This window comes from Cherax quadricarinatus, unplaced genomic scaffold, assembly GCF_038502225.1.
Source record: "Cherax quadricarinatus isolate ZL_2023a unplaced genomic scaffold, ASM3850222v1 Contig132, whole genome shotgun sequence".
Classification (NCBI taxonomy): Eukaryota; Metazoa; Arthropoda; class Malacostraca; order Decapoda; family Parastacidae; genus Cherax; species Cherax quadricarinatus.
Window position 1 is genome coordinate 265,001 of NW_027195158.1, and position 11,286 is coordinate 276,286.

The 11,286-nt window shown below is 42.2% G+C and overlaps 1 protein-coding gene across 2 annotated transcripts in view; it reads left to right on the forward strand.

Moving 5' to 3' along the window:
* Positions 1 to 9,548, forward strand: part of LOC128694497 (uncharacterized) — a 65,692-nt gene extending 56,144 nt beyond the window's left edge. For both annotated transcript variants that reach the window (XM_070080078.1, XM_070080079.1), the window contains 2 exons: positions 7,390 to 7,536; positions 8,539 to 9,548. In XM_070080078.1, coding sequence (XP_069936179.1) covers positions 7,390 to 7,536; positions 8,539 to 8,777 — 386 coding nt within the window. In that variant the 3' untranslated portion in view covers positions 8,778 to 9,548. The remainder of the gene's footprint in view (positions 1 to 7,389; positions 7,537 to 8,538) is intronic.
* Positions 9,549 to 11,286: the final 1,738 nt, after the last annotated feature.

Genomic DNA, 11,286 nt, shown 5'->3' on the forward strand with positions numbered 1-11,286 from the left:
CCAGAAAGGGCAATAAGTGGAGAGAGTAGCATTACTAGGAAAGACAGCTGGGACTAAATTTGAGCCTACACGACAGAGAGGTATAACGGATCTTTCAACCACAACAACCCTACCCCCCTAACCATCTCTCCCTCACACACACATTCACACACACACACAAGGGTAGACACTCATAGAAGCTTTAGACCCTAGTAGAAATTTCCGCTTTTTATAACTCAGAATTACTGGTATGTATTAGCAGTATCTCCCCCTCACACCTCCCCCATACACACGATGACACACATTTACACACATACACACACACACACACCTGCACTAGGCGAATACACACACACACACACACACACACACACACACACACACACACACACACACACACACACACACACACACACACACACACACACACACACACACACACACACACACACACACACACACACACACACACACACACACACACACACACACACACACACACACACACACACACACGTGAAGCAGTATCGCTAAATAGTGCTCCCAGGATTTAGCGTTCTAGTGGCTGTCCTAAGATATTATTAGCGGTCATCGTACGTGAGTGAATCAGTGAACATACCTACAAGAGTGTAACAGCTTTCAAGAGTGCGAATAATGTGATAAGATCAAGAATTTTACAATTTAAATTTGAATGAATGTTGAGTGAGGGAGGGTAGCAGTCAGCTGATCAGGCTGCTGGCTGCAGTGTTGACACAAAATATACAAACAGTTAATTGGTTTAACGGTGTTATCTGAAATATTAACAAATACATATGTTGGTTGGTTATAGCAGCAGTGTAGTGATAAGGTCATAAACGAGTGATTAAGTAAACACTGAAAGTAAGAAAAAATTAGTCAATCCCCAGCTATTGGTGTTGTGAATGTAGTTAATATCATCAGATTTGTTATGACCAGTATTGTACTAAAGAAAAAAGAGTGAATACCAAGTATTAAAAGAAAAATAAAATAAAAACTTAAATGCATGATAAAGTTCCTGAAGGAGCTACAAAAGTGAAGGAGTTGACAGCAGCCACCAGCAGGAACCTCCATTGTTGTGCAGACATCACTTGCCTATGTGTGGTTAATTTTGGTTAGTGCCTAAAGTCTCAGTGTCTCGCTCTGCTTTTTGTATGCTATACCATCACTCTCTCCCTAACTTTCAGTACCAGGAGATAGATAGTGGTAACCCTGATAATGTTTAGTAAATTATCTAAATATCTTCAGAAGAGTTGTGTAGCCCAGTGCCCCCCCCCCCTGACAACGACAAACTAGTAAACAAGTACGCACATACAAACACACGTGTTCACCAGTAATTATTATTATAATAATCATTAGTATATATTAATAAAGAATTGAATGAGAAAAAATAGTCCTATAATCTTCAAAAAAGTAAGGTAGCCTAGTGTGCGAAGATCTGGGCCGGGAGAGAACCGGTGAACCAATAACAATAACAAATAGCGTTAACGTGACCCTTCCTCCTCTTTTTCAAAGAACGACAAGCTAGTAAACACACACACACAAACACAAGTGTACACAGTAAATATTATATGTATATTAGTGTATATTATAAATAAGGAATTGATTGTGAAAAAATTTTGTAATCTTCAAAAGAGTAGCGTAGCCTAGTGTGCGCACGCACACACACACACACCCACACCCACACACCCACACACCCACACACCCACACACCCACACACACACACACACACACACACACACACATACACACACATACACACATACAGACCCACACAAACACACACATACACATACACACACATACACATACACACACACACAAACACACACACACACACACACACACACACACACACACACACACACACACACACACACACACACACACACACACACACACACACACACACACACAAACCTAACCTAACCAAACACATTAGCTCAGAAATCCCCCACCACACGCACACATTTTTACGATAAACTGAAGCAGCTAGAACATCCCAACAGGATAAAAACAAAATGGACTCTCAAAAGGGAGGACGTAAAGGCAAGGGAACCGATCATGGCTGGTCGGAAAAGGAAGAATGGGTAGAACGGCTCAAGAACAAAATGGAACAACAATGGGAGAAAAGGTTAAACGTGCTTTGCAATAACATGTTAGAGCAAATATCTGCAGAGAGCAAGAAGTGGGAATCACGAGCTGTAGTAGCTGAGGCAAAGATACAGAGATTGGAGAAAGAAATGGATGTGCTGAAGCAGGATCTAAAGATGAGGTCCGAAAGGAGCAAGATGACTGAAATGGGAACATCAGCAGGCAGCGAGGGGACTGAAGGAGGGGATGGATCTAAGCAGTCTTTTGCAGCAGTAATATCAGGCCATCATGGTGTCTGGGAGATGATTAGGGAAACAGCTAGTCCATCATCAAGCAGGACTAGCCCTTCATCTACCAGGACTAGTCCTTCATCTACAAGGACGAGTCCATCATCACCAGGACTTGTCTTTCATCTACCACGACTAGTCCATCATCTATCACGACTAGCCCTTCATCTAGCTGGACTAGTCTTCCATCAACCAGGACTTATCCTTTATCTGATAGGACTAGTCCATCATCTACCAGGACTGCTCCATCATCTACCAGGACTAGTCCTTCATCTATAAGGACTAGTCCTGGATCTACCAGACTAGTTAATCATCTACGATGACTACTCTCTCATCTACGTGGACTAGTCTATCATCTACCACGACTAGTCCATCATCTACCAGGACTAGTCCATCATCTGCCAGGACTAGCCCATCTCCTACCAGGACTAGTTCTTGATTTACCAGGAGTAGTCAATCATCTACGAGGGCTACTTATTCATCTACCAGGACTATTTTTTCATCAACGAGTAGTCCACTATCTACTAGGACTAGTCTTTCATCAACGAGGATTAGTCCATCATCTACGAGGACTAGTTCATCATCTACCAGGACTAGTCCATCATCTACCAGGAGTAATCCTTCATCTACCAGGACAAGTCCATCATCTACCAGGACTAGTCAATCATCCACCATGTCTGGTCTATCATCTACCAAGACTAGTCCTTCGTCTACCAGGAGTAGTCCTACATGTACGACGACTAGTCCATTATCTACAAGGGCTAGTCCATCATCTACGAGGACTAGTCCACCATCTACCAGGAGTAGTCCTTCATCTTCCAGGACTAGTCCATCATCTACCAGGACTAGTCTATCATCTACCAAGACTAGTCCTTCAATTACCACGACTAGTCCATCAACCACCAGGATTAGTCCATCATCTACCAGAACTAGTCTATCATCTACCAGGACTAGTCTATCATCTACCAGGACTAGTCCATCATCTACCAGGAGTATTCATAATTTACCGCGACTAGTCCATCATCTTCCAGGACTAGTCCATCATCTACCAAGACTAGTCATTCATCTAGCAGAACTAGTGCTTCATGTACCAGGACTATTCCTTCATCTACCAGGACTACTCCTTCACCTAACAAGACTAGTCCATTATCTACCAGGCCTAGTCCTTGATCTACTAAGACTAGTCCATCATCTACCAGGAGTAGTCAACCATCTACGATGACTACTCTCTCATCTACGTGGACTAGTCTATCATCTACCAGGACCAGTCCATCATCTACCAGGACTAGCCCTTCATCTACCAGGACTAGTCCTTCATCTACTAGGACTAGTCCATCATCACCAGGACTAGTCTTTCATCTACCGCGAGTAGTCCATCATCTACCACGACTAGCCCTTCATCTACCAGAACTAGTCCTCCGTCAACCAGGACTAGTCCTTCATCTGCTAGCATTAGTCCGTCATCTACCAAGACTGCTCTATCATCTACCAGGACTAGTCCTTCATCTACCAGGACTAGTCCTTGATCTACAAGAGGAGTTAATCATCTACGAGGACTAGCCCATCATCTACCAGGTCTAGTCCTTGATCTACCAGGAGTAGTCAACCATCTACGATGACTACTCTCTCATCTACGTGGACTAGTCTATCATCTACCACGACTAGTCCATCATCTGAGAGGACTAGCCCATCACCTACCAGGACTAGTTCTTGGTCTACCAGGACTATTCAATCATCTACGAGGGCTAGTCATTCATCTACCAGGACTAGTCCATTATCTACCAATGCTAGTCTTTCATCAACGAGGACTAGTCCATCATCTACGAGGACTAGTTTACCATCTACCAAAACTAGTCCTTCATCTACCAGGACTAATCCATTATCTACCAAGATTAGTCCTTCATCTATCAGTACTAGTCCATCATCTACCAAGACTAGTTTTTCATCTACAAAGACTAGTCCTTCATCAACGAGGACTAGTCCTTCATTTACCAGGAATAGTCCTTCATCTACCAGTACTAGTCCATCATCTACCAGGACTGGTCCATCATTTACCACGACTAGTCCATCATCTACCAGGACTTGTCCATCATCTACCAGGACTAGTACATCATCTACGAGGAGTAGTCCTTCATCTTCCAGGACTAGTCCATCTACCAGGACTAGTCCATCATCTACCACGACTAGTCCTTCGTCTACAAGGAGTAGTCCTTCATCTACGACGACTAGTCCATCATCGACCAGGCCTAGTCCATCATCTACCAGGACTAGTCCATCATCTACCAGGGCTAGTCTATCATCTACGACGACTAGTCCATCTTCCAGGACTAGTCCATCATCTACCAAGACTAAACCTTCATGTACCAGGCCTAGTCCATCATCTACCAGGACTAGTCCATCATCTACCAGGGCTAGTCTATCATCTACGACGACTAGTCCATCTTCCAGGACTAGTCCATCATCTACCAAGACTAAACCTTCATGTACCAGGACTAGTGCTTCACCTACCTGGACTAGTGCTTCATCTACCAGGACGAGTCCTTCACCTACGAAGACTAGTCCATCATCTAACAAGACTAGCCCTTCATCTACCGGGACTAGTCCTTCATCTACCAGGACTAGTTCACCATCTACCAGAAGTAGTCCATCATCTACAGGACTAGTCCTTCATCTACCAGGACTAGTCCATCATCTACCAAGATTAATCCTTCATCTACCTGGACTAGTCCTTCATATTCCAGGACTAGTCCTTCATATACCAGGACTAGTTCTTCATCTACCACTACTAGCCCATCATCTACCAGGTCTAGTCCTTGATCTACCAGGAGTAGTCAAGCATCTACGATGACTACTCTCTCATCTACGTGGACTAGTCTATCATCTACCACGACTAGTCCATCATCTGAGAGGACTAGCCCATCACCTACCAGGACTAGTTCTTGGTCTACCAGGACTATTCAATCATCTACGAGGGCTAGTCATTCATCTACCAGGACTAGTCCATTATCTACCAATGCTAGTCTTTCATCAACGAGGACTAGTCCATCATCTACGAGGACTAGTTTACCATCTACCAGGACTAGTCCATCATCTACCAGGAGTAGTCCTTCATCTACCAGGAATAATCCATTATCTACCAAGATTAGTCCTTCATCTACCAGTACTAGTCCATCATCTACCAGGACTAGTCCATCATCTACCAAGACTAGTCTTTCATCTACAAAGACTAGTCTTTCATCAACGAGGAGTAGTCCTTCATTTACCAGGAATAGTCCTTCATCTACCAGGACTAGTCCATCATCTACCAGGACTGGTCCATCATCTACCACGACTAGTCCATCATCTACCAGGACTTGTCCATCATCTACCAGGACTAGTCCATCATCTACAAGGAGTAGTCCTTCATCTTCCAGGACTAGTCCATCATCTACCAGGACTAGTCCTTCACCTACCGAGACTAGTCCATCTTCTACCAAGACTAGCCCTTCATCTACCAATACTAGTCCTTCATCTACCAGGACTAGTTCACCATCTACCAGGACTAGTCCATCATCTACAGGACTAGTCCTTCATCTACCAGGACTAGTCCATCATCTACCAAGATTAGTCCTTCATCTAGCAGGACTAGCCCTTAACCTACCAAGACTAGTCCATCATCTACCAAGACTAGCCCTTCATCTACCAGGACTAGTCCTTCATCTACCAGGACTAGTTCACCATCTACCAGAACTACTCCATCATCTACAGGACTAGTCCTTCCTCTACCAGGACTAGTCCATCATCTACCAAGATTAATCCTTCATCTACCTGGACTAGTCCTTCATATTCCAGGACTAGTCCTTCATATACCAGGAGTAGTTCTTCATCTACCACTACTAGTCCTTCATCTACCAGGACTAGTCCTTTATGTATCAGGACAAGTGCTTCATCTTCTAGGACTAGTCCTTCATGTACGAGGACTAGTTCATCATCTACCAAGACTAGTCCTTCATATATCAGGACTAGTCATTCATCTACCAGGACTAGTCCATCGTCTACCAGGACTAGTCATTCATCTACCAGGACTAGTCCATTATCTTCCAGGATTAGTCCTTCATCTACCAGGACTTGTCCTTCATCCACCAGGACTAGTCTATCATCTGGCAGGATTTGTCCATCATCATCTACTAGGACTATGCTTTCATATATCAGGACTAGTCCAACATCGTCCAGAACTAGTCCATCATCTTCCAGGACTAGTCCATCGTCTACCAGGACTAGTCGTTCATCTACTACAACTAGTCTATCATTTACTAGGACTAGTCCATCATCCTCTCCCAGGACTAGTTCATCATCATCATCTACCAGGATTAGTTCATCATCATCTACCAGGACTAGACGTTCATCTACTAGAACTAGTCAATCATTTACTAGGACTAGTCCATCGTCCTCTCCCGTGACTAGTTCATCATCATGTACCAGGACTAGTCCATCATTATCTCTTAGGTCTGGTCTTTTATTGCTTTCCTGAACTAGATGCCCATCATCTATTATGAGTAGTCCATCTTCATCTACCAGGACTGTTCCTCCTTCATCTATCAGATGTGGTCCACCATCATGTACCAAGTGTAGTCCTGCATCATAATCCACAACTTGAGGATTATTATCTCGCTGGTCTGTTCCTGCCTCATCTATCAGGGCTAGAGAATCATCATCTCCCTAGTCAGGTCCTCCATCATCATCATCGAAGATAGGTCCTTTCATTTTGTTCTAAGAAGCTACCTCACTGGTTTGCCGAGGCAACCAGCTAGCTTTCAACAGTCTCACTCCTCTGTTGTTTACACTCTTGACATGATCACTCTCAACAGGAAAAACAGCAAAAATCAAGAGACCATCTATTTATTCTCGCATAAACAATGATGTTTACTTATAGACGGGGAATAGGAACTGGCTTTAGTGACGCAAATTCAAGGTAGTGGCGGCCCTGGTGGTTTTGTGGTGGTGATTGTATGTAATGATGTTATTGTACTTCAGGGGTAGTGACGGTGGTGTTTGTGGTGATGCTAGTTTACAAAGTAAGAGACTACAATCATCTAGACGCTAGCTGGGTGGCACCACAAGAAGCACTTGTCCTGCCCATAGCCGTCCTAGCTATCCTGCTCCTCTCTGCTATCTTCGTGGGTGAGTGGCATTATGAACCTACCCTCAGTCGTCCTAGCTATCCTGCTCCTCTCTGCTATCTTTGTGGGTGAGTGGCATTGTAAACCTACCCTCAGTCGTCCTAGCTATCCTGCTCCTCTCTGCTATCTTCGTGGGTGAGTGGCATTATGAACCTTCCCTTAGTCGTCCTAGCTATCCTGCTCCTGTCTGCTATCCTTGTATGTGTGTGGCATTATGGACCTACCCTCAGTCGTCCTAGCCTTCCTAATTCTGTCTGCTATATATTCCAGATTTATTATTGTTTATGGTGAAAAGTAAACTTGTTTAGCCACTTACTTAAGAAAACCCAATACAGTGTAATCCCTATATTTATATACTGACCATCACTCACTATATTTATATACTGACCATCACTCGCTATATTTATATGCTGACCATCACTCACTATATTTATATACTGACCATCACTCACAATATTTATATGCTGACCATCACTCACTATATTTGTATACTGACCATCACTCACTATGTTTATATACTGACCATCACTATGTTTATATACTGACCATCACTTACTATGTTTATATACTGACTATTCCTCAGGGGCTGTAACCCATACTGGGTTACAGCCAATAAAGAAAAAACCCGTACTGGGTTACAGTCCCTGGGAAATGGTCAGTAATTAAGTTTGATTTTAGGAAGTGGAGGATAGTACTAATTTCCTGTATCAAGAGCCCTTCACCAGCATTAACACATTCTTCTATAAAGGCTTTTGTAAGTGGTAAACTCCTATGGGCTCTTGATCTAGAAGATCAGAACTACCCTAACATTACTGGGACTCGATATAACCCCCTTACATTTCCATGCTGAATGACTCCTATAAAAATTATTTGTTCTCTAATTTCAACTAGATAGCAACGTTTCTGTCTTATGCTTAAGAAAGTGAATACTGAGTCTACCACCAGTGCTCACCAACACTGGCTTAATGCAGCACACCAAAGTAATAGCAACCTCCTCCTTCAGGATACCTGTGGCTGGCGGAGTCTCGAGAAGAAGCTTGTTCTGGGTCAGCACCATGCAGCAGTGACCTGACCACCTTCTCTGTGGTAGTCATCGTCCTCCTGAGTCTCCCTTTGCTGGTGTTCTTCTATGTGACCGCAGCTGTGGGCCTCCTCACCGCCTTCTTTGTCATCTTATCCTTCATCTACTACTGCAGCGGTGATGCTATGCACCAGGAGGTGAAGATTTTACATGAAAAATGAAGAAAAACTGACTTGAGCATCATCGCTACCACCACCCTTTTCTCTATATTATTCAACACTATGTGAAGTTTTTATCTGAGAAATAAAGAAAACACAGATGCGTTACAGAACTAAATGCCACCGGAACAACAGTTTGCCCTTAGAGTTTTAAGATGGTGTTGATTTAATAACTGTATGACATGATAAAAGCTCTTATGCATATTTAAACGCAGTCATTATAAAATATTGCTCAACAACTACGTACTTTCTTCAATACAAACAGCGGTACGACATTTGGACTAAAAGAGAAGAGAGTTTCTCCGATGCTATTATTGTTGATAGTACATGAATAAGACACGGGATGAATAAGACATGTGTGCAATTCTGAATTCAAAAGAAGATTAAATATATTATGTTAATTTGATGAATTCCATGGGATTAGCACCATGGCAAAGTCCCAGCCATAAAACCTGTGTCCACCCTATGTAACAGCATATTTATTTTGATTCAATCACCCAATATTTTCTTGTTTGATATATACACCTAAAATCGGTATGCCTAGAAGTTACAGAGTAAATTCTTCCTGTTGATGGGCTAAAAGATTTGTTCATCAGTAGATGCTTGACAGTATTTTCTTTATTAGAGTCAATTCCTACACTAAGTTGTTTCAAAAGGTCGAGTGAGGTCAGACAAGTTTTTATTATAAGGTAGAATAAGTCCATTATCATGTTTACACTCAACTCTTGAGGATGTTCTGCTAAAAAATGTCTTAACTTTAATAAAGTCCTTCTTGACTCAGATGTGTCAATATTGAAGATCTTGCAAGTTCAAAAATTCTATCAACCTCGGAATAAAGAAAAACTCTGAGCATTATTATTATTATAATTATTATTATTATTATTATCATTATTATTATTATTATTATTATTATTATTATTATTATTATTATTATTATTATTATTATCAAGGGGGAAGCGCTAAACCCGTAGGATTATACAGCGCCTGGGGGGGATGTGGAAGGTATTCGGGCTTAATTCGAGGAACTGGAGCACAGATTCAATTCCCTAAATCAAGAGCTCCTCACCAACATCAAGGAACCTTCCTTAAGGGAAAAAACTCTGAGCAGCATAACTTAGAGAACTTAAGAACATTGTGTTTACTTGTGAATTGTTTAAGTATTCGTTTATTCTTTGTGCATCAGAATTAACAACAGTGTTGTGTTCATGTATTCAGAGCCAGAGGTGTGAGGGGTTTGTAGTACAGTATAAGGAGGTGAGGGAGGAGAGTCTCCTGTGTAGTGTAGAGTAATGTAGTGTAGTGTAGTGTAGTGTAGTGAAGAGCAGTGTAGTGAAGTGTAGTGTAGTGAGGAGCAGTGTAGTGAAGTGTAGTGTAGTGAAGAGCAGTGTAGTGAAGAGCAGTGTAGTGAAAAGCAGTGTAGTGAACAGCTTTGTAGTGAACAGCAGTGTAGTGAACAGCAGTGTATTGAAGTGTAGTGTAGCATAGTGTATTGAAGTGAAATGTAGTGCAGTAATAGTGTAGAATAGTGTAGTGTAATTTAGTGAAGTGTAGTGAAGTGTAGCGAAGTGCAGCATAGTGCAGCTTAGCATAGTGTAGTATAGTGTACTGTAGCATAGCGTAGTGAAGTATATTGTAGGGTAGCGTAGTAAAGTGTGGTGTAGCATAGTAAAGTGTGGTGTAGCATAGTAAAGTGTGGTGTAGCATAGTAAAGTGTAGTGTAGCATAGTAAAGTGTGGCGTAGCATAGTAAAGTGTAGTGTAGCATAGTAAAGTGTGGTGTAGCATAGTAAAGTGTGGTGTAGCATAGTAAAGTGTGGTGTAGCATAGTAAAGTGTGGTGTAGCATAGTAAAGTGTAGGGTAGCATAGTAAAGTGTGATGTAGCATAGTAAAGTGTGGTGTAGCATAGTAAAGTGTGGTGCAGCATAGAAAAGTGTGGTGTAGCATAGTAAAGTGTGGTGTAGCATAGTAAAGTGTGGTGTAGCATAGTAAAGTGTAGTGTAGCATAGTAAATTGTAGTGTAGCATAGTAAAGTGTGGTATAGCATAGTAAAGTGTGGTGTAGCATAGTAAAGTGTAGTGTAGCATAGTAAAGTGTGGTGTAGCATAGTAAAGTGTTATGTAGCATAGTAAAGTGTAGTGTAGCATAGTAAGGTGTGGTGTAGCATAGTAAAGTGTGGTGTAGCCTCATATTGTGTAGTTTAGTGTGGTGTTGTAGGAAAGTGTACCACATAGCCATGGATCAACCTTCACACGTAGTGTGAGCTACATCTCACTCCTTTGTCTACGTTCAACCTCATCTCCACTACGAGACAGCTATCCTGCCAACCTCCACTCACGTTTTCTTCTTCACCAGCATAGCTCACTAAATAGTTTTTAGGGATGGCAGGTGTTGCTTCTAGTCAGTAACAACGTCTGGGGAAACAATACAACAATGTGAGGAGATGCTCATTTCAGGTTTGTAGAGAATACTGGGCCTTTATTAGTGTGTGTGTGTGTGTGTGTGTGTGTGTGTG